General features: G+C 36.1%; 2 protein-coding genes across 7 annotated transcripts in view; one reads left to right on the top strand and one right to left on the bottom strand.

The window, feature by feature from the left end:
• The window catches only part of LOC148954345 (uncharacterized), a 361,915-nt gene extending 349,884 nt beyond the window's left edge, over positions 1–12,031 (top strand). For 3 of the 6 annotated variants that reach the window (XM_089086288.1, XM_089086287.1, XM_089086285.1), the window contains 3 exons: positions 6,252–6,372; positions 8,563–8,714; positions 11,710–12,031. In XM_089086288.1, the coding sequence (XP_088942414.1) occupies positions 6,252–6,372; positions 8,563–8,714; positions 11,710–11,830 (394 nt within the window). In that variant the 3' untranslated portion in view covers positions 11,831–12,031. Of the gene's footprint in view, positions 1–3,501; positions 3,581–6,251; positions 6,373–8,562; positions 8,715–11,709 lie in introns of those variants that run through there. The other 3 variants (XM_089086286.1, XR_016141509.1, XM_089086290.1) reach the window with 3 other exon arrangements.
• A 7,488-nt stretch (positions 12,032–19,519) lies between these two features.
• LOC148954344 (thioredoxin-related transmembrane protein 2 homolog) overlaps positions 19,520–24,764 on the bottom strand; it is a 45,495-nt gene continuing 40,250 nt past the window's right edge. The window contains exon 5 of the mRNA XM_089087048.1: positions 19,520–21,766. Coding sequence (XP_088943174.1) covers positions 21,659–21,766 — 108 coding nt within the window. The 3' untranslated portion in view covers positions 19,520–21,658. The remainder of the gene's footprint in view (positions 21,767–24,764) is intronic.

Genomic DNA, 24,764 nt, shown 5'->3' with positions numbered 1-24,764 from the left:
TCAAACAGTTAGTGCCCTTTTTAATAGTCAAAAGTGATTGGAGGGCAACTAACACCCCTTCCACGCCCACCATTTCCCCAAACATATCCAATCAAAATTTTGAGATTTCAATTTTGTTCAATGTAGTTGAAAGTTTTGGAAATTATATCTTTCAGCAGGAAACTTCCCCCACAGTCTTCAGGACAAGGGTTATAAATTATGCACTGGGGGCATATAAGGTTTTTATTGAAAGCTTTGTCGTAGAAACTTCAAAATGGGCTCATTCGATTGAAAATTCAAAGGGCTAATGCTCTTTTTAATACTCGAAAGTGATTTGAGGGCAACTAACCCCCCTCTAACGCCCACCTTTTCTCCAAACATATCCAATCAGATTTTGAGATAACCATTTTGTTCAACGTAGTTGAAAGTTTTGGAAATTAGGTCTTTAAGAATAACAACTCCCCCCAGCCCTCAGGGCAAGGGTTGTAAGTTATCCCCTGGGGGCATATAAGGTTTTTACAGAAGGAGTTGTCGTAGGAACTTCAAAAAGGATTCATTCGATTGTTAATTGAAAAGGCTAGATCCCTTTTTAATAGTCGAAGGTGATTAAAGAACAACTAACCCCCTCTCACGCCCACCATTTCCCTAAACACATCCAACCAAAATTTTGGGATATTCATTTTGTTCAACGTAGTTGAAAGTTCTGGAAATTAGGCTTTTGAGGATGACAACCCCTCCCCCACACAACCCTCAGGGCAAGGGTTGTAAGTTATGCCATGGGGGCATATATGGTTTTTATAGAACATTTTGTCGTAGAAACTTCAAAAAGGGCTCATTTGATTGCAAATTGAAAGGGTTAGTACCCTTTTTAATGCTCGAAAGTGAATGGAGAGCAACTAACCCCACTCTCACACCCACCGATTCCCCAAACACATTCAATCAAAGTTTTGAGATAGTTATTTTGTTTAATCTAGTTGAAAGTTCTGGAAATTATGTATTTGAGGATGATAAACTCCCGAGAGCCCCCAGGGCAAAGGTTGAGAGGTCCAATCGAATGAATCCTTTTTGAAGTTCCTACGACAACTCCTTCTGTAAAAACCTTATATGCCCCCAGGGGATAACTTACAACCTATATCAATATCAATTCCTATATCAATTCTATATTCTTGGTCAACCTTCCTAAGACCATAGGCGGGCGTGCCTTGTTTGCCTCTCGTTACAAGCAATCTAACTGTCTTATGTCAATTTTAAATTCTTGGTCAACACGATGCCTGAGACTCTAGGCAGGCATGCCTGTCCAAAAACTAACCTGACAAGTATGCAATATCTTGCCCTGGGGCAAGAGGGCAAGATAACACGTTTCTTAATTTTGTACACAAGAATTTGCTTTGTGCACATATTTGTATAGGAGAGCAAGGGAATTGAAAATAATCGGGCTTTGGGCTGTCTCCACTTGCACACCTAAAAATGACATTTCTTTCGAGTTTATTTTCTGTTGCAAAGAGAACGTAGGTATGGGCGTGTTTAGGGACTTCTTTTCTGGGAGAGAAGAATTTATTGTCTTCCTTCAATGTTTAGCTTTACCCTTGTCTTAAATGACTATTTTTATGGAAGTGCTGAATAAGTATTTGTATTCTCTGCTTTTCTTCACCGGCTGAGAAACCCCCATCGATTTATTTCCTTATCTTATTAGTCATCCTATCTTTTCTTTTTTTTATTCTTGTATTTCTGCACAATATATCTAATAATTTCTTATCTATTGGTTATGCTATGCTAGCACTTAATGCTATCTAGTGCTTATGTGCTTATATTGGTATCTAGTGCTTATGCTAGCACGAGGTTCTGCACACCTGCAGAACCTCTGTCTTCACAGTTCACCTCACCTTCATGAAGTCTCCACATCCACAACTTTGTCTTTAAAGTCTCAACCTCCCCCCCCCCCCTTCTTAGAGAACATCCTGATTTTTGTTTTGCCCTCGGCAGGATTGCCAAAGCACAATATTCGGCTTCAGTGCCAGTAGTTTTTAATTGCTTAATTCCAGTGCCAGTAAGTTAAGAAGGCGTTAAATTGTCCGAGAATTGGTTCTTTCTAGCGACTATTTTCTTTGCTGTTGATAGTTAAGGTTTGATGGTTAAGGCCGTTCCTAATTTTGACTTTTCACCGCGGTGCTTATTCCGCAAATTTTTTCCTTTTTTTATAAGAACCATACAGTTTTTAATAGTAGTTGGTTATGTTTGTTTATATATAATCTCTCGATGAGTAGTTTTATTTTCACTAATATACGTCAATTTGCATTAAATTACTTGAAATACAAGTTTAACAATTTTATATAATAGAAACTAGAATAAAATTTCTGGTAAATAAAATGTTGTTTGAATTTTTCCGCCCGGATTTGACTTGAAGTAATTGAAAAATGTCAAAATAATTTAACTTCTGATTGTCTCTTGGAAATCTAAATTATCTAGTCGTTTTGTTGCTGTGGCAATGTAAAACATCACCGGCAATTTACGATAACTCTCAGAGGAATGAAAAACCACTGGCACTGTTGTCAAATCTTAGGCTTTTTGGAATCCAGCTGGGAGTGCAACGAAAAGTAGGACGTTCTTTAAAGAGGGGGTTAGCAAAAAATATTATCAAACATTTTTTTAAACATGTTGAAATCAATCCTTGAAAACAAATATAAAACATTTTTTCTTTGCTTTTTTTTAACACGGTTTTATTTAACTGTTGGTTATTTTTGTTTATATATTAATTCTTGATCAGTAATCTAGCTTTTATTTATTTATTTATCATTATCGTTTTTCTTCGGCATAGTCTGAAGATTGGCACCAGAAATGTATTTGACAACCGCGCTGTCAATCAGTGTTGCAGCTATTAGTACTTAGATTTTTTTTAGTCTTTTGTCAGTTTGTGTTTACAACTTTTAGCTTTTTTTTTAATGATGTTAGTGACCATTATTAGCTGTTGGTAAATTTAATCGCAACTCCAAATTTATTTATATTGATAGACAAATCTATAGATCTTGATCAATTGATATCAAAGCTGTAGCAATGCTTACTTTTTCTTAGCTCCATTATTAAATTTATTTTGTCTTACTTTTTTATACTTAGCTTATATAACTTCCGATTAATTACTTCGCCATATTTATTTGTTGCTTGAAAAATGTTTGCAATATCTAATACCTTAACACATTTCTTATTTTTAAACACGTTTGTCTGCTAACAATTTACTAAAATTACTTTAACCAAATACTATGTGCTTCTAAATCTTTGTCTGAATTTTTTTTGGCGTTTTTTTAGTAAGCATAATTTTTATACGCAGAAACAAATGATGATTTTATTTAAGAAATGAAACGTAATATGCCACTTACTTAATATGCGTAAATATGTAGTTTCGAAGTTTTGGTATAGTTCGTCTTAATATGTAAAATAAGAGAATAAAAATAAACGAGCCGATTTAAATTTTTCTCCTGAAATTTCAATCGTAGGTATTGCTCTTTTAATTCCAAATACAATTTACAGAACGTTCAATAGACCATCTGTGCAAGAAATTAAGGCCACTTTATTGGAATACTGTCAACGCTGTACAATTGGTTACAAGGTCAGATATGACCATTTAAATTCCGGCCTTTGGTTCAAGTTGCATGTTGGGCTCATTTCTATTTCTCTGGTTTGCACTACTTAAGGGACTTCTTTTTAGAGCAAAATGCGAGGGAAATTCTGGCTATTCGCACTTTCTAAAATTGGCCCACATGAAATATCAGCTGTTGTTAAATGACTATCTGTTGACCAACTGAGTTTGCTCTTGCTCTTTGCCAGGTTGGAGTGAAGAGATTGAATCCTAGTCAACAAAAAAAGAACGGAAATGTTGAGCTGGGCAAGGATTTTTTTTTTCAATGAAGATGCAAGAAAAGATATTTTAAATCTAGGGGGCTAACTTTTTTTCAATAAAAACATTAAGAAAAAGACATTATTATAAATCTAGCGGACAATTGCCTCCTCCTCCCTCCAATCTGTGCTCCTGTCTGGCTCTATCCTCAAATGTACCCAAGTCGTGTGTAATTCGGCACATCAAAAATCATACAGTCTTGTGGTCCTTTTAAACAAAGGATAATTAAGAAATGACCTGGATAAGTAACTCTTCAAGATTGGGAACAAATCCGTTTGTGCGCAAATTGCAAGTTCATTTACCTTTGTATAGTTTATTTTATTGGGCAATCAGTGGCGTCAATTAAGGACGGGCAGTGGGGTATGTACCCCTGGATATTTTTGTTCATCCCCCTAGATTTTGAAATATTTTTTGGGGAGGTATTTTTGGCGGAAAATGCCTTTTTTGGTATTTCGTTGGTAAAATTGAATAAAAACAGCAAATTTGCCTTCCACCCAGATTTTGAAGAAACTATTTGCCCCCGCCCCTCCTGTATTTTCTCGAATTGACGTCCCTGTGCTTAATTTTAGGGGAAGTTAACTCTCGAGACGAATCATGGTGGGATAGAGCAAACCCAATAAATGAACTTCCATTTTGGTTATCGAACCTGTTTTACTTTGATCAATCGTCTAACTAAGCTAAAGCATAGCTAATAAGGCATTTGACAGATTTGAATAAGAGTTATTCATTCTATGTGGCCTCTGAGCTCATTTATAAGGGTATTATTTCTTAAAGCATTCAAAACTAAACTGGGGTTTCGTTTTTAAAACAAGAATGTTTTGACTAATTGTATTGGTGCTTCGAAAATTTTGGTTGAAACATTTAGTAAAGAATTCAAACTACATTTTGATATACAAACTGTATTTAACTATCTGTATTGAACTCTATGTTTACTCATAACTATATAACAATTATTTAATAAATGGTGTATTTAAGAGCATTTCCAGAGTGTAGGGTTTTTCAAACGGAAAATAAAATTTTAATTTCAAATATATGTTCAGTATATCATTTGTTTCGCATTCTATTAATGGTTTGCATGAACCCCAGATATCAAATACAGAAGCAGTAGTATAGCCAGAAGGGCGTCAATGGGCTTTTGGTCCTTTTGAATATGCATGTCAAAATCTTGCCATCCTTTCGAGTAAAAAATATCTGGACAAAGGTCCATTCATGTCCGGTCATTGGGAAAAAGCATCTGGACAAAGGTCCATTCATGTCCGGTCATTGGGAAAAAGCATCTGGACAAAGGTCCATTCATGTCCGGTCATTGGGAAAAAGCATCTGGACAAAGGTCCATTCATGTCCGGTCATTGGGAAAAAGTATCTGGACAAAGGTCCATTCATGTCCGGTTACTGGGATATCCACGGTTCTCTTTGGCGATGGAGGGTGGTACAAACCCTATAAAGTGCAGCTTCGGCAACTAATTTCCGGTATTGGGTTGGAGTGTGGCTCCCTGGACTAATAGTTATTTAATAGTTAACAAATGCTACATTTTAAGAGTATTCCCAAGAGTGTACGGATTTTTAAAACGGAAAGTAAAATCCTACTTTCTTTAACTTTGGAAAGTAATAGGTTTGCATAAACCAAGGATATTAAATACGGAACCAGAGGGGTGCCAATGCGATTTTGGTTCCTTTGAATATGTATGTCAATATCTTGCCATCCTTTTGAATAAAGAAAGCATCTGGTCAAAGGTCCATTCTTGTCCGGTCATTGGGATAGGGGTATCCATGGTTCTCATAGGCAATGGAGGGTGGCCCAAACCCTATAAAGTGCAGTTTCGGCAGCTAATATCCAGTATTGGGTTGGAGTGGGGGACCTTAGACTAATAGTTATTTAATAGTAACAGATGTTGCATTTTAAGAACATTTCCAGAGAGTATACGGATTTTTCAAATGGAAAGTAAAATTTTGCTCTCTTTTGCTTTGGAAAGTAACAGGTTTGCATAAACCAAGGATATTAAATACGGAACCAGAGGGACATCAATTGGATTTTGGTCCCTTCAAAAATATGCACATCTCTGTCGATATCTTGCCACCCTTTCGAATAAAAAAAACAAAACAAAAAACATGTGGTCTAAGGTCCATTCATGTCTGGTAGTTGGGGTAGGGGTATCCGAGGTTCTCTTAGACGATGATCCAAACCGTATAAAGTGTAGCTTCGGCAACTAATTTCCAGTATCGGGTTGGAATGAGGCTCCTTGGACTAATATTGGGGAGTAAAATCGTCCCCTCAAGTGTGTATTTGTGAATTGTATCACTGCAATCATCCTAAAGAAAATCAACCAGTCACCTGGTAGCTTTTTTGCTTTGCTTATACTTGACGCTTTAATCCTTTTCTTAGAACCCCAAACTCATCTGGTGCTGGCGTTTTTAGCTTTGGTGCTCCGGCTACTAAGACTGGTGTTGTTACGGTGAAAGATGCAATTTTACAATGGTGTCAAGGCCGTACTCGTGGATATAAGGTAAACTGTCTACTAATTGTTAGGATGTATAGTTTTCAGTGTGATGCATTAATTAATACATTCAACATCAGAAATTTCTTGTGGTGATTTTTTCAATAAGAAACATATCGACACAGCCAACACGATTTACAGAATTGGAAAGGCAAGTATATTTTTTTATAAGTACTAAGGCAGGTACACATACTAGCCTTAGGCTCCATGCCTCCATGCCCCTACTAGTTTCTTTGATATCCCCTCATTCTCCTAAATTCATCAGTTAATGAATAATTTTTCACATTTACTCCCCTAAAAGCTGCGTGCCCATTTCCAAATGAATGACGTCACCCTCCTTCTAAGTACATTTGTTCCTCCTTAAGTCTATATTTTCCATCAGTGATGAAAGGGAAGCATTTTTATTATTTGCAAAATAAAAAAGTTAAAATTGCTTTTAGTAGAATTGTGTACTTGGAACCCCCTACAGGCAGCCCCCCCCGCCCCTAAACTTAAAGTAATCATTTCCATTTATCATTTTGGACCAATAGAAATGCAAAAAAAAAAAAAAATTAAAGCATAACTTTAAAAAGCCTATCTTCGCTATTGTCTTCTTGGCTTCAAAGAGCGACCTAAAAAAAAAAAAAATTAGATACCACCATCAAACCCTCGGCAGGTTCTATTTACCCCTAATCTTTGTTTAGTAAACGATTGTTCTGGCTGGGTTCTGGTATAGTAATCTTATGCAAGATGTGCCGTTTTAGCAAAGATATAATCTAAAGCATTTTGTTTGAGTTTCCGCTTTTCCTTCACGTTATGAAAATTGTAGAAAGAAGGATAAGAATTATTTATCTTTGTTTTCGGAAATAATTAATTATCATTCAAGTTTAATTCGAATGTTCGCGTTTATAGAATTAAAAGTAACGTATTCCAACCAATATAATATGTTACTTCTAGACTTAATCTACTAATTATGGGTTTCCCTACATTAGACCCTCTAGGGGTACATAGAGTGTTCTAAAAGTCTCCATTCGTCTCTGCAGCTAATGCTTCGGAATGTTCTTTAGTAATTAATTTCCATGGGTCTAGGCGTCCCCCCAGAAAATCCCCCCTGCGAAAAATTCCCTGGGGGGATTTTTCCCCCAGGCTTCCCCCCAGATATCTGAGATCGGACATCTGATCAACACTTTGAGGTACCTACTTTGTACTTTCTATGTGGCTGCTCAATTTTGCGTATGAGGAAATTTTCCATGGGGTTGGAATTAGTCGGGGGAAACGCCGGCTCCCAATTTCAGAATACTGTATAGACAGTCCGCTTAACCATAGAAGGTTTCCCCTATTTGTTGAGAAATTTCAGACTGTAATATATATTCTGTGCAATTTTTTTTTTACCTCTATATTAAGCTTCACTTTTACATTGGAATTTCCAGGATTTACGAGTATTTCTAAAATTAAGTATATTGATGACTTATTTTGTTCTTTGTGTAATACTTCTTCATCTTCTGAAGATAATGTGTAATTGAGTCCATTAATTGTGCATGTAAGATAGTAGTGCACAATAATGCGTTGCAAAAATAGGGAATGTCAACAAACTGATGAGGAATTTTGGTTATGATAATGCATTTGTTCATTTTCTGTAGATTTTATTTTAATCTTTAAAAAAAACGAAAAGTTATTTTTTGTATCTAAAGCAAAAATAGCTATTTAATGCTATTTTTTGGCAATTTTTTTCGAAACCAACTTGATGAAGTCCATTCAGAAATAAACTAATGAACATAATCTATGCTCATGGGCCTATACAAAGCACAAATGCACTTATGCACAAACATACATACAAGATATTGTAAGCAAAAAATAGTGAATGTCGACAAATGAAAAGCAAATTTCAGTTAGGGTAAATATTTCTTTATTGTCTTTAAATATTATTTAAGTCTTTTCTTAAGAAAGAATAATTTGCCAAAAAAAAAAAATAATCTTTTTTCCATCTAACGCTCCACGATCCTTTTATAAGGCAATTTGACTTAGCTCACTCTGAACAAAATTTGAAAACTTATCGTATATCAGACACCAAATAATTCTAGAAATTTTTGTGATATCTAGCAATCTTCTTTCTGCATTTTCTCAGTCATTTGTTTTATGTCCATACCCAAACTAGCCTCTCAACGGTCGAAATATAGCCGTTCAAATGAATTCTGTTCTCACTTCAAATTTTCTTTCTAGAATGTACAAATAACGGACTTCAGTACTAGTTGGACGGACGGCCTTGCTTTTTGTGCCTTAATTCATCATTTCTACCCTGATGCCTTCGACTTTGACTCTTTGGAACCGAAAAATCGAAGATATAATCTTGACCTAGCTTTTAAAACTGCCGAGTAAGTATTTAACATTGAAATTTTGATTGTCAAAACTTTGAAGTTTTTATTATGTCATAACTTTGAAACTTCGCCTGTGGAAATTCACCTACTTATGCTGTTAATTTTACGAGTTACTTAAAATCTTAGAACGTTAAAATTGTAGTAACATTTATTCTTTTTTTCAATATTGGTATTGATTGGGGTCTTGTCCATGGGCAGCATTAGGCAGCATATTGTCTAGGGGGGGGGCAGTCGATAGTGGGGTGGAGTTTTATCAACTGCTTTTTCCAAACCATCTGCTTTTTCAGCCATATCTAATGTAAATTTGAAGGTCTAGGGGGGGGGCCGCTGCCCTCCCCTGCACACCCCCCCCCCTATGCCCATGGTCTTGTCTAAAATTTTAGTTTAATAATGAAGAAGTATGTGGGGTCGTAAATTTTAGGGAGGATTGAAGAAAATTTTGTAGAAAATATGAAGACTGTATTTTTCCTTTTGAATTACAAGTGTAAAATTTTAGCTTTTTTGTAATTCGAGAGAAAAATTTTGTTCCGAGTATTTTTTCCCCTGTAATACTGTTTTAACTCAAATATTCTGTATGTTAAAAGTATCTTTTTGTATTAAGCTGGCTCAAAAGAATACTTTTACTTTGGGTGGGAAATTGATGATGACTGTCTAGCCGGTAGTCTTGCCTGGCACCAAGGAATCTTGCAATCACTTCCAATAACAATTTCTTCTGTCCACTTCAGCTTTCCTGGTCATCTTCAGTTAATCTCTGTCCCATCTCCAACCAAGCGTCTAAAAGTCTCTCCAGTGGTGTCAAACTACGATAATTGAGGAAGGTTGGGGTCAAAATTTATTTGTTTATATCCAGGGGGAACAAATTTGTTGTTATTTTTTATTCTTGCAATGTAAATACCAAAAAAGTTTTTTTTCCAAAATCAAGGGGGTAGGGGCACAAAAATACAGGTGGATACCTCCCCCCCCCCGAAATCAAAGCCTCTGAGCCCTCCCATGGTTCTATATCCCGTGAATTCTGTCAAGTATTCTTCTGTCCTTCTTACTGTCATCTCCAGGATGATGGTGGCCTGCAGAAGAGAGTGTATCACCTTATCTTACCTTGGGGACTGTACAATATTTGGTAGAAGAGTATAAGGAAGAGTCGATTAGACGATTATTTTGTAAAATCGCTCTCACGAGCCCCGGTTGGCTGAATTTGTATTTCGGGGTCAAAAAAACAAAACAGAATGACGAAGGATAACTCCTCAGACTGTCCATTACGACGTTTTACTTCGCTATAGGGAATTGTAGACCTACTGCTATTTTGAGGTATATAACGTAGGCAGCGGAGGTCTAAGGTGTCTTCTTTTTTCGCCACCTCTTCTATGAGTGCCCACTTCCAGTAACTTTAAGTAAAACTTTTGGAGACACTAGTACATCCATCAGTCAATTCTATGAGAGTGTATGCCACTATGACTGCCACCACTTTGTGCTTTTTGGTCGCAAAAGGATCAACTAGAACTCTATTATATCAACTCCTCCTCAACATAAGCAAGACTTAGAGACTTCCGTATTCATCATGTTTCCTACTCCCCGCCTATCTACCCCATCATCTCTATTTGAATGAATGGTCAATATCACCAAATTTAATGTTTCCTAACTTTGGAAAATGAGTTTCTGAACCTTTTAATAAGTTTAGTTCAAAACGTCGTACCGTGCCATGTCACAATTTTCACATTATTTAAATAATCGAAATTTTAATGTCCCAGGAAAAGCAATAGGTTCCGTCAGTGTAGGTTGGGAGCTAAGAACTTCTTCTGAAGCTTAAACAGAGAACTTATGGTGGCAGAGAACAGTGGAGTCAGAATCCAGAGATCTCTATTTGTATAGAGGTTTTGTGCTAGCCTGGGTCACTATATAGTGTTCCACGCTTGGCGAAGCCCTTCTATCAGCAAGAGTCGACCTCCAACGCAAGCAATCTCTCTCTCTCTCTCTCTCTCTATATATATATATATATATATATATATATATATATATATATATATATATATATATATATATATATATATATATATATATATATATATATATATATATGTATATGTATATATATATATTGAGATACCTGATGCCATTTATCAGCTCAAATCAGATGGCTACACACATTCAAGAACGAAAATAAAAGAAAAAAAGTGAACTCTTCCTCTTACAACCAACTAAAATTTGCCTGATTTTCGATAAAGGGGGAAAACACCCCCACAAAGTCACGGAATCTTAATGAAAATCGTACCATCATGTTCAGTATATCGGAGAACCGTACTTTAGAGATTTCAAGCTCCCATAAGCAAAAATACGGAATTTTGTATTCTTTGCCAGAGTAAGATCACGGATGCGTGTTTATTCTGGCTAAAAATGCAAGATTCCACATTTTTGGAGATGGGAGCTTGAAACCTCTATAGTAGGGTTTTCTGATAAGTTATATACGATGGTGCGATTTTCATTAATATTCCATAATTTTTAGGGGTTTCCCCCTTTATAGAAAATCGGGCAAATTTTATCAGACTATATTCCATGGATAGAATAACTATCTGTAGGGCTAGTATAGGGGGGGGGGGTATGCTCGATGTCGTGTTTTATGTACAATTGCAAAATCTCTTAAAGAGACTGGTGTCTTTTGTTTCCTTATTTCTAATGAATAAATTCGATGTTTAGTAGATTCAAATCCGGTATTCTTTTTGGGACACCTTGTATATCCAATAATTTACTACTACGAACAACAGCTCACCGCAGCACCTAGTTGCCTGAGACCAACACAGCTACGGACGCTTCTCCTCCATCCTAATTTATTCAAAGCCTCCCTCTTTACACCCTCCCAGGAAGTTCCCATTTTCCTCTAAATCTTTCTTTACGACATTCTCCCATCCCAACCATGGACGACCTGCTTTCTGTTTAGCCCTAGACGGTTGGCCGAAAAGGACAATCCCACGTCGCAATATCTAATTATTTTGTTTTTCAGTGAGAGAGCTGGAATTGCCCCGTTATTAGACGTAGATGACATGGTGACAATGCGCAAACCAGATTGGAAGTGTGTTTTTACTTATATTCAAACAATTTACAGACGACTGAAAGAGGAGTGAAAAATGGATAGTGACCTTTTTTTTAGTGGCGTCGAACTTTTTTTTCTGTTTCAAAGACTCAAAGTCGATATTTTATGTGTTTGTTTCTAAGATGCATTTATTCTGGTGCTGTAACTAACCAATATGTTGCGCTAGTTCATTGGTGAAAGCAAGAAAACAACGTGTTTAAACTTTTTAAAATATATTTTAATTGCCGTTTAAGTGTCTTGTTTTTCAGAATCTCGCTCTTTTGTTGTCAGGAATTTATTCTCGAATTTAAAAAGGGCTATAAATTTTATGAATATAAGAAGATAATGAAAAGAGAATTTGTGGGATCAATTTCGTGGCGTTTTACAAAAAGGGCATAAGTCTACTTTTCCTAACTTTACTGGAGAGTGAAAAGAAAATGAAAACGATCAATGAAAAAACCTTTTTCAAAAATCAGAATTTAAGAAACTTGAATATTTAAAGAGTGATTCCTAGTTAACTTTTCGATCGAAAATCGCTTGAAATGTCTAAATGCTGAATTGTTCGCTACTTCGGAGATAAGGGACTTACGCCCTTTTGGAACACATTTGTATCTCGGTCAAAATAAATATAATACCCTTTTGAATAGAACAATCAATACACCCCTTCGAACTCTTTCGAACCATATGCTTAACTCATTTTCGGAAAAAAGTGAACTTAGGCCCTTTTTGCAAACGGAATTATAGCTCTTTGCATGACACCAGGTACGTGTTCAGAAGTATCTTTCCAAGAGGGACAGGGGTTTGATTTCAAAAATATAAGGGATAAAGGAACAATTGTATAAATCTGAAGATTTTGGGGCGACAGGTCTTAAGCCTTCCTTTCCCACCCTATTTCATTGAACGTCAATGTAATCTGTTAACCAATCCATGGATATCATTCATAGGGCTTATGATTTTGTTTTTGTGGAAAGGGAGCAACGTGTTTTCCCCTCTGTTCTTGCAAAAGAGTACATGCTACTGTTTTTTTTAATGCCTCTCTATCAATGCTGTTTAGGTAAATTAAATAAAAAAAAACAAGTTTTTTCAACTGAAAGTAAGGAGCAACGTCAAAACTTAAAACGAAAAGAAATTATTATGTATATCAAGAGGGGTTGCCCCCTCCTTAATACCTCGCTCTTTACGCTATGGTTTTTAGAACCTTAGAATTGGGACACAAAGTCAAACTTTAACTTAAAGAAGTAGGTATTAAGGAGGGCGCAACCCCCCTCATATACGTAATAATTTCTGTTCGTTTTAAGTTTTGATTTGCTCTTTTCTTTCAGTTGAAAAAATTTGTTTGTTTTTCTGTATTTAATTTCGGATTGTTTTAAATAATACCGGGAATCCGGCTCTCCCTCCATGACAAATTGCTCCCTCTCCCACGGAACATCCCCTCCATGGAAAGTAATTCCTACGAAAAATACCCCTCCCACTCCTCGCCAGGAAAATTTCCCCCAGCCAATTATATTCTAGCTAAATATTCCTAACGAAAATTTCTTGCGGACGATTCCGGATGAAAATTTTTTCTAATCGCACTTACAATTTCTGTTTTATTTTTAAAATCATGCAGGAAATCCCCTCCTCCGAGGAAAAGATTTTCTGCAAATACCCCGCCCCTTCGTAGAAAGTTGCTCCTTCCGAAAATTCCCTCTGGAGAATTTATCCCGTAGAAAACTGGCAAATTTCCCCTGTAAAGTTCCTCCCCCCCCCCCGGAAAATTCCCGTACCACGAAAGATTCTCCCCGTGGAAAATCCCTCAGAATAAAATTCACCGGATTCTCTGGTGACTAGTTGATTTTCTTTAGGTTGATTGCAGTGATACAATTCACAAATACACACTTGAGGGACGATTTTACTCCCCAATATTAGTCCAAGGAGGGTGGATTCCCTGGGGTCAATGAAACTATCGTAAGTAGTTGCGGCTGAAAGTAGATGAGCAGAAATAAAGCCAAATAATCTTCCAAGCGTAAAACTACCATAAATCGCCATCATTGAATAAATGACACCCAAAATGAACAAAAGTTACAATAAATAACCAAGTAAAACTAAAAACGAGCAAAAATTAAGACCATAGACCATAGCCTTCTGAAGACTACAACACGATTTGCACTTTACTGAAAACAAAAACGAATGACCTTGAATTGTGAGTTTAATATACGTATACTGATATTTATTCCTTAGTCTTAATAATTTTATGTATTAATGCCAAAAAAGTGAAAATATTTTTTATGTAGTCCCAGTGGGATGTTTTTTCCCCCACGAAGAATTTACTTGGCCAGCAGCTCCTCAATTTTGGGGGAACTGCTGTTCTTTGTTTTAATTTGGTGGCAGCTCATACCTTTGGCAGTCATAAATGAGAATTTGCTTGGTGCAAACCTTCGAATCTTGCAAACTTGGCTTTTGTATCACTCGTATAATTATTGCCTTCCAGTGTTTTGAAGTCTAAGACCCTCAAAACCAAACCTAGGAAGTAAAATAAAGTATATCCATTGAAAGGATTATGATTTTAATGCCGTTACCAAGTTGCATATCATGAACTGAGAGCAAAATCGTCTTACTCCTTGAGAATTTAATCTGAGAAAAACGCAATCAATGATTTTGAAAGCAAGTTTTGACAGCTCCTTAGGTAAATTAACAAAATTATATTAGCCTAATTTTTGCTTTGCCCGTTTGGCGAAACAAATAAGCGGAATAAGATATCTTTGCTCCTAGGATAATTTCGATTTCAGGCAACGTGCTGATGTGATGATTAGGATAAAAATGAATATCATGTTGCTAAGCAACAGAGGGTCGTACGGAGTCTTCGCGTACATCCGTCGAAAGAGCTAAAAAAAAAAACTAAGCTGTATCGCAAAATGTCTGCAAAATTTGGGCTTCTTATGAAATAGGATCTTTCGCTGTCAGGTCGTAATATTCTGAAGTCTCATTTTTCAGTGACAGTTCTCAAGAGTTGAACTGTTCCTTCCTGATGCTTTTAAATTAATTTCAGAAACAAAATAGGATTTAATACAAAGAATATGGGTAACTTAAAGATTGAAGACTGGCGCTAATATCGACAAAAAAACCTCAACGCCATCGAGCGATTGACGACACTGGCATTTTTTTTTCAGTGTAATAGTAAGAATAATTAATTTAATTTGTGTAGTTGGTAAAATTAGTGCAGTTACAAGTGTCTGATCTCAGTTACTGTCAGAAAAATGAAATGTCGTCAAACGCTTGATGGCGTTGATGTGTTTTTTTTTTCCTGACACTAGAGGCAGTTTCCACCCATATAAGTTACTCATACTCATTGGATTTAATAATTTAGCTGTTTCTTTAAATGTACAAACAAACCTAAAGAAGATAGCTTCAAACTGTAATCTATAGATAATTTAGTTTAATTTATACTTATTCATTTTAAGTCTTTATTCAATTTATAGAATTACAAAATTCAACTCAAAAAGTTATGTTGAAAATATTTTTTTAGTTTATTGATTTGTTTTGAACGGTAAAATATATGTTAAAATCACAGCAGAAATGTTTTTTACAGCTCTTTTAGGCTACAGATATAAGCTTTGATTAATTAACGAGAAGTCCGGAGCTTCACCCCAGGCCAGCGAGGATTATTTTTGCTTTTAATCATAGAATGGCATTACGTCCTTACTTAGACTTGGGTCTTTCCATGCTGACTGGCACATAAAGTGACACCGATGTATCTCCTCCATTATCTCTCCATGGCTATCTTCTATTGGCAACTTAAACAGCATAGAATCATTCTCCATACACTGTCCTTGCGTTGCTTTTGTCACCCGCCATCTACCGCCGGGAGGGATAGCACAAAACGTCATCACGACGACATCTTTCACCCATGCAACTCCATTAGCACCATCTACTACTTGCAATTTTACCAGTCACTAATGGCTGTTGCGTGTTTTCGTGAATGGAAGCGTTCGTAATCATGTCAGTCCAATGTATTTTGTGGATTCGTCTAAGACGGTTATTTTCAAAGCCATGGAATTCGTTTTTCTCACAAATATTGTTGTTTGAAGAAAGGTGGTGCAAAACACAAACAATATCGCTATCTGCAGAAATATAAAATATTCTTAGTCAATGAATGAATAGTAGTGATTACAGAAGATCAAATTTATAATAACTTAATCAAATAACTTAATAACCCATTTATAATAACTTAATAACCCAAATTTATAAAAGAGGGATGGTGAAGATTTTAAGCGCCAATCTCCTTTCAATAGTTTCGAGATTATGTGGAATAATTCAAAGAATAGATACTAAAGAAAATGGGCAACTTATGAGGCTAGAAACTGCGTTATCGTCGACAAAAAAGTCTTAAACGCCATCTAGCGTTTCTTCTTGCTTGGCTTTTTTAAAGCTTCGTAACTGTTTTTTTTACACTAATTCTGCCTTATTATTATGTTGCAGAACAGCAAAGAAACACCAAACACTGGCGTCGTGTTTTTTTCTTATTTTATTTCTTTTTTTATCGACACTATTATCAATTTCAACTGTTGCAAGTTACGAATACTCTTTGTTACAGACAAAATGGATCTTCCCTTGATCAATCCGACACCCACCAAATGGGTGTCGAACAAAATCGAAAGACACTTTATTCAGAATGGTTATCGAAAAGGAACAAAAGCAATTCCTAAGGAACGGCTGAGGGTATTAAGTGGAAACTTTCAGGGGATCTTAAAGAGTGATCAGAGGGCAACAATTCCACTCCTCTTGCAATTTTATTAACATCCTCCCCTTAATGACAGAAATTTGAAAAGCCATTTTGTTCAAAATCGTCAAAAGGTTAAACAATTATGAATCCGAGGATACCATGCCCCCCACATCCCCGGGGGCAAGGATTGTAAATTATGCAATTTGTCCATTTTTTACACACAGAATTTATCATTGGGAAATGGGAGAAAATTTGATCAGGGGTGTGTCCAAAAAGGCTAAGGGTATTGAGGCTAAATTTTGGGAAAGGTTGAGGCATATGTTTGCCAAATCAAAAGACACTATTTGCATCCAAGTTACCAAAAAGGCGTATCTGTAATATCTTGGGAATTGGTAAGGGTATGGACTTGAAACTTTCAGGGTCACTTCTACTACAACTGCTGCTGTGGCTACAAATGCTGTTTGAGTAGGATACCGAACAAAATCAAAATATATTATGTGCATGTTGGTTGTCAAAAGGGCGTATCAACAATACCTCAGGGACGACTTAGGGTATTAAGCTGAAACTTTCAGGGCCTGTTAAAGGGGATGCTCAAAAGTGATCAAGAGGGAGGGGAGGGGCAGCCAGCCCCACCTTCACTTGGCCTATTTAGATTTCTCCTCCCCAACACTAATCGAAATTTTAGAACAAAATATTTTGTTCCAAATAGTAAAAAGGTCTAATAACTATGCCTCCAGGGATACCATAGCCCTTAGGGCGAGTGCTGTTAGTTATGCAATTTGCCCATTGTTTGCATACAAGATTTATCTTTGCAAAAAGGGGAATGTTGGATCGTGGGTGTCCAAAAAATCTAAGGGTGTTAAGGTGAAACTTCAGGGAGTGTTGATGGGGCCGCTGAACTAGATTAAAAGACACTCTGCGAGTCCCGGTTAGCAATAGGGGGAACCTGTAATATCTTAGGAATGGCTAAAGGTAATAACATGAAACGTTCAGGGCCATTATTGCTACTACTACTACACCTGCAAATGCGACTGCGACTATGACTGTTTGTGAGTGTGACTACAACTACCTGCGAATGTGACTATATCTACTTGTGACTATTTTCAGGGAATGTTGAACAAAACCAAAACACACTATGTGCATGCTGATTGTCAAAAGGGTGCATCAGCAATATCTCAGGAATGAATGTGCGTATTAGGTTGAAACTTTCAGGACATGTTGAACAATGCTTGGAGGGCAAAACGCTCCCTTGACATTTTATGGGTTGTAAATTATGAAAATTGCCCTTTGTTTACATACAGGATTCCTCATTGCGAAAGAAGGAGAATGTTTGACCCTGGATTGAGGTAAAACTTTAAGGAATATTGCGGGGGATGTTAAACTAAATCAAAAGACACTATGTACATCCAGATTATCAAAAGGGCATATCTGCAATATCATAGGAGCGCTAAAGGTATTCACTTGGAGCTTTCAGGACCGCTATTGCTACCACTACCGTAACTGCAACTGCGACTACTTGTGACTGTGACTACTTTCGACGGGGGCTGTGACTACTTTTATTTACTAATGTGACTACTTGTGAATTTGACTATTTGCAACCATACGCAACTACTTGTGGTTGCGAATACTAGCGGATGCAACTACCTGCGACTGTGACTAAGACTACTTGCGCTTGGGACTATTTGCGACTACGACTGCTTGCGACTGCGACTTGTTTCGACTGTGACACCTTGCAACCGTGACAACTAGTGGCTATGACTACTTGCGACTACGACTACTTAAGATTGCAAATACTTGCAATTACGACTACTTAAGACTGTGACTAGTTGAGACTACGAATGCACTAACTCGCGACTTCGAAAACCTGCGACTGTGACTACTATTCGCAGTAGTGCTACTGCTACCGCGATTGAAATAAATCAGTTTAACTGCATCCTGCATGTTAAAATGGCACAATGCATCCAGGTTGTCAAAAGGGCTTATCTGCAATATCTCACCAATGGCTGAAGTTATCAAGTTGAAAATTTCAGGGAATAATGAGGGGAATGTTGTACTAAATCAATGTGTTATTTTAGCGTCTGCGAAGGATAAACAAAAAGGAGGAATTCAAATCGTGCCAAAATTCTATAATTCAATTGAGGTTGCTGATTTGCCACCCTATGACTTAAAACTAATGAATAACATGATTATTATGCTAATGCATAATTTAGATATTTAAGAGGGTATATGCAACGAAACATGCCTGGTTATTACTGAATTATATAACAACGTAATTAAAGAAAAAAATTAAGTACTGGAAGAAGCTGCAAAAGAAGTTTTTTGGTATCTATGACGTCATGCAAGATTTTACAAGATGATGAATGAATCCGAATAGCTAAAGCAAAATGTCTGGGGTAATGGTGAAAGAAAATGAAACACATCAATGTCTGTGGTTAGAAGACATGCGACTCAAGCATCACAGCGAATCATAAATGAAAACGATGGACATCGAAGTCTGCGGTTGGAAGACAAAATACAGCAAGGATCATATCGAATCGCTACGGGTAAAAATTTAACTCAGATTCTAGGTTAAAACCTTCACCTAGAGGACAGGGGCATGTAAGGGCTACCTAAAAGCCTCTTAAGGGCTAATATTTACATCCTAAAGTGCTGAAATATTGGCACATTTTGGACAATACATTCATAAAATTTATCTCTCAAAAATTAAAAATGCGACGTTTTTAGAACAAAGAAAAACTTGTTTTCCCCCCCCCCCCCTCTTCATATTTACCTTGATCTCTACACTCTTATTACTGGCTTCAATGTCTGATGACTAAAGCTTTTTTTTCACTTCCAATGGCAAATTACTACCTGAGACGGCTACTTCTCAACCTGACACGTATAATTTCCCATTTGTGCTGATAAAAAAACATCTTAAAAAAAAAAAAAACATAAATTGAAAGGTGTTGGTGCATAGGATAGGCTTTAACTTCTTCACAAGTTACTGGAAAATGGTGACCCTTATCGCGTCGCTTTTTCGATAATAAGGAAACCAAATAATTATGGGACAAAGCACTTATATTATTGAGATCACAAAACTGACTTAAAAATTTAGCAAACTTAAAAAATAGGTAAAAATATAAACATAGAACCAAAACCAAACACAAAAGGACAAAACTACATGAAACACTACATAATGGCGGTGAATTGGAAAACAACAACAACAACAAACCTTTAACAGTTTTTTCTTTTTAAGGCTTTAAAGCAAGGAAAATATAAAGGTAATGAGGTTTTTCTTACCATTTATGGCATAAAAGAGGAAGATAAAAATTGAACTTAAAATGCCCGGCAATTTCTTCAGCAATTTTTCAATAAGAAAACATAAATGAGTCCTTGGTGATTTCACAATTCTTAGCAAAGTTAACATTATAGAATATATAAAGTGGGTTCTTTCTCAAACTAAACATTTCCTCCTAGTCATGCATCTAAAATCGAAAAAAATACAAGTTCAAGACGTTTTTAAGGGGGAGGGGGGCAACTAGCATATCAAGGTTTAAATTGGCTTAAAGTTTAAAGGAAGAAAATGATAGCTCTTTGAGGGCAAGGTCATTTTAATAACCTTTTTTTAGAGTGAGTTTTACGTGTAAAAATTCCACTTTGTGCTGCTGGTGTTTTGTGTTTGTTTCTGCAACATGAAATTTCCTCTCGCTCAGCTACCAAAAACAGCAAAAAGACATCGTCTAGGAGCGAGGGCAAAATTAGCATATTAAGGTCCAAACTGGCTTGAAGTTTAGGGAAGAAAAAAAAACATAGCAAGTTGCATGCTACAGTTTAAGAGCTTATTGCCTTCCAATTAAAAAAAGATCAAAGAGGTTTGAATAAAAGCAAAGGGGCATAGATAGGAGGTATAGTTCTCAGCTGTTTTTTTTAGGGGGAGGGGGGGATATGGAGTGGCTGCTGTCTCAAAGAGAAAATGCGTTCATTGAAAAAATAAGCGTTTCTCAATTAAAAGGTGTTGTTTTTATCTCGTAGAGTAAAACTGCTGATGCTCTTTTATTTGATTTTATTTTATAGATGGCCTTGTTTTTTGGCCTTCAAAAATAGTGCCTTTCTCTTTTGGGCAGATAAAGTCAACTGAAAGCTGGCAAGTGAAGGTAAGTACACTGAAAATTATGGTAAGCTGGTAAGCAAAGTGAAGTCATGAATTAGATTTATTGTAGTTTGGTTCAACTGTCTCATTGGTAACATTTTCTTCAAAAGGGGCAAAAAAAATGTCTGTAAAGAAGCAAATGTGGGCTAAACGATAAATTTGGGCTATGTAAATAAATTATGAATTTAAGCGAATGAATGAGCACATGCTTAATAGATATAAAAAAAGATGATTCCAAAAATGTTTCTTCAATACAACAGAAAAAAGCAAAATAAGTACCTAAAATAAATGGTCAAATGCTGAAACAAGAAAGAATTACGCCAAGAAATTTATGAGAGAAAAACCTAAAATATAAATTCGTTTTAGAAGAATTAAATTAGCAATCAGAATTATAAGCAAGATTAAAAAAAATAAAAATGTTCATAAAATCTTCAAAGTGGAAATTGAAAGACACAAATTTCTTTTGAAAAAGAAGAAGTAGAACTGGATTTGAAATAAATATTTAAGGCCTCATTAAGATCCCTAGAATTTGTTACGACAGAAGAAGGCTTTAAAATACACATTAAATCAGAATAGATAGCACACCAGGAAAAAAAACACCACAAAAAAGAGGAAAAACTTATTCTTAAATTTTTAATAATGTTATTTGAGATGACTTAACAAAAAAAAAAAAAAACAGTTGACGCTTTCACATTTCCTAAAATAAAAATTTCCCAAAAAACTAAATTTCCTAAGATTAAAAATGTTTTCTAAATCGGCACCAGTTTAAAAAGAAAAATTAAAACCAAAAATTTACTTTTTATGCGATATGACAAAAAATATTAAGGAAATAAAAGAAAAATGTTCAAGAAGAAAGTTTCGCCTTTGCGCTCTGCCTCTCCCAAAAAACTCAATGATAGATGAAATACTTAGGATTACACTCAGATGTGAAACAAGGATGACACTTGAGTTTCATAGATTGAATAACCGAGCACATAATAACTTCGAGTCGCTGAAACTAAAAACCATTTTTCAGATCATAAACACACCGCCATGGCACTTTTACTGCATTATTCTGACTTCGCATGACCTCCGTTTTGAACTTCTTTTGGCTTTTTCAGATTTTTCTTGCAATTTGAATAAATATTGTTAAGATCAAATGCTGCTTTCACATTGTCCTGAAAATATTAATATGAAATTAATATGCATATGCAATATTAAAATATAAATTTATACAATAAAATAATATTCAAGCAGTAGATATTAATATACAACTAAACTTAATTCCTTTAAAAGAAACATTTGTGTTTCTTTTTGTTTCAGGAAAATTTATTTCAGAAATGGGACATATGACAGCACTACAAAGGAACAGTGGTCAGGGTGCCGAACCATTGATTACAACTACTACTACTAACATCTCACCGCAGCACCAAGCCACCTGAGGCCAACACAGCTACGCACGCTCCTCCTCCATCCCAATCTATTCAAAGCCTCCCTTTTTACACCCGCCAATGAAGTTCCTATTTCCTTTAAATCTATCTTTATGAAGTCCTCCCACCCTTGACAAGGACGAACTGCTTTCAGTTTAGCCCTAGATGGTTGGCGGAAAAGAACAATCTTCGCCAATGTGTAATCCTTCATCCACATAACGTGCCCTAGCCACTTCAACCTTTCTTTCATTATCAAACAGTTCGTTGTAACGAACTGTAAGTAAGGAGCGACCCGGCTCAATGGTAACCGAAACTCTAGAAAACGGTATTTTGATACCAATAGATACATCAAAAGAATCAGATTTTAATGTTGATTTCCAATATATAAGTTGCATCAAGTTTAATCCAACCCATCAAAAGTTACGCGCCTGAGAATATGTGGCTGATTTTCAAAAAAAGGGGGAAAGACCCCATAAAAGTTATAGAACCTTAATGAAAATACATACCATCATATTCCGCGTATCAGAGAACCCTACTGTAGAGGTTTCAAGCTCCAATCTACAAAAATGTGGAATTTTGCATTTTTTGCCAGAAGAAAGATCACGGTGCGTGTTTATTTGTTTGTTTTTTGTTTTTTTTTTCCCCAGGGGTGATCGTATCGACCCAGTTGTCCTAGAATATCGTGGGAGGGCTCATTAGAATGGAAATTAAAAGTTCTAGTGCCCTTTTTAAGTGACCAAAAAAAATGGAGGGCAACTAGGCCCTCTCCCACGCTCATTTTTTTCCCAAAGTCATCTGATCAAAATTTGAGATAACCATTTTGTTCAGCATGTTCGAAAATATTATAAGTATGTCTTTTAGGATGACTTAATCCCCTGAAGTTCCCGGAGGGAGGGCTGAAAGTTATGAACTTTACCCAATGTTAACATATAGTGTTGGTTATTTGGAAGTATACAGACGTTTTCAGGGGAGATTTTTCCTGGTAGTGGGGGGGGGGTGGGGGGTTATGTGGGAAAATATTTCCATGAAGGAAGTTTTCATGGGGAAGGGACATTGCTATGAAGAGGACGCCGGACTTCCCAGCATTATTTTAAAAAAAATCAGAAATTTAATATAAAAAAACAAGTATTTCAACTGCAACAGCAGCAACATCGAAACTTTAAACGAACAGAAAATATAACATATATGATTGGGTTCACCCCGTAGTCAATACCTCGCTCTTTAAGCCAAAGATTTTTTAGTACTTTCATAAGAGCTATGTATTCTAATTAACGGCCTTTGTGATTAAGCGGTCATTTTTAAAGAATTGTAACAAAATTCGAACTTTCGCTTAAAGAGCAAGGTATTGACTGGGGGGGGGGCAAACCCCCTAATAAACGTATTAAAAATATATGAATATAGAAGTTCGTTACGTAAGTTAATTCGTAAGTTACGTATATTTATTACTAATAAAAACATTCGTAAATAAAATTAAAGAAGTTTCGAGAAAGTCATTTAACTTAAAAAAAGTTAAAATTAATATGCCAATTATGTTTTAATCATTCCTGTATGGTAAGCCAAGATCAAAACCTGAATTTATTCAAAAACGTTCAAAAATTAAGTTAAAAACTACAAGTTTTTTAAACTGAAAGTAAGGAGCGACAATAAAACTTAAAAGGAACAGAAATTATTTCGTATATGAAAGGGACTGTCCCCTCCTCAACGCCTCGTTCTTTACGCTAAAGTTTGACTCTGTCTCACAACTTCATTTTTTAAAACAATAAAAAACTTAAGCGTAAAGAGCGAGGCGTTGAGGAGGGGACAGTCCCTTTCATATATGGAATAATTTCTGTTCGTTTTAAGTTTTAAGTTTCAAACAGAATCGAATCCCTCCCGACATCTTGAAACCTAACGTAATGTAAGACGGTGCTTTCCTTCGAGCTCTATACTCTTCTACTATTCCATGCCACATCGTGGTGAGGGAATAGACGGCAAGACATCTATACGGCAAGATGCAAAGGTGATAAAAATTAAGCTAGGAATGGACGTTGGGAAACCAACCATGCTTGCTTTGGGGATAAAAGTCATAGCATCAAAGGACCCAAGTTGGATCTTTATTACTCCAAGATCAGGTAACTAGCAGGTTGTTGAAGCATGGTGTAAGAAGATGCTGTTTCAGATCTACAAAGCGAAAGCCAAGGATAAGACCAGCAACGAAGGTCATGTGCGCAGAGTCACTGCTCCTTCAGCAGCAACAAATGATTATTGACAAGCAGAGCGACTTCTTCCAATATAACACACAGGGAAGTTCAACTTCTACCGATGTTATTTAAAGCAGCAAGACTAAACCGTTACAACCAGCGATGGCGTTTGTCTCTATCGGGAAATATAGATCTTATTATTAGGACAGATATGCAACTAGCACCCAAGAAACTCTTGAAAATGGTGCGATTTCGCTGTAAAATGAGTGCGATTCACTATAGTTTAGCTGCTACCAAATAGGGGTTGCTTTTTAGAGTCGCTTGTTGTGTCTATAACTGAATTAATTGTGCAGCCACTTCAGGTAAAGAAAAATAAGCTGCTGACAAAGAGCAGTATGAAAAAGAAAGTTGAAGCGGTGTGATGTTACCTGATTGACTTAAACACTCATTATGCTCCTTGGATATGAAATGCAATAATCCATATTACACAAGCTCTTTCATAAAACTAATTAGTCAACTTGATCGTAATCTGGAAGGGTATGAAGGCGGGGGGAGGGGGTCTTACA

This window comes from Artemia sp. Qi Xiang Cuo, chromosome 3, assembly GCF_049724085.1.
Source record: "Artemia sp. Qi Xiang Cuo chromosome 3, ASM4972408v1, whole genome shotgun sequence".
In the NCBI taxonomy this organism is placed as follows: domain Eukaryota; kingdom Metazoa; phylum Arthropoda; class Branchiopoda; order Anostraca; family Artemiidae; genus Artemia; species Artemia sp. Qi Xiang Cuo.
The sequence above is the reverse complement of the archived record's forward strand: the minus strand, read 5'-3'. Positions and strand labels throughout refer to the sequence as shown.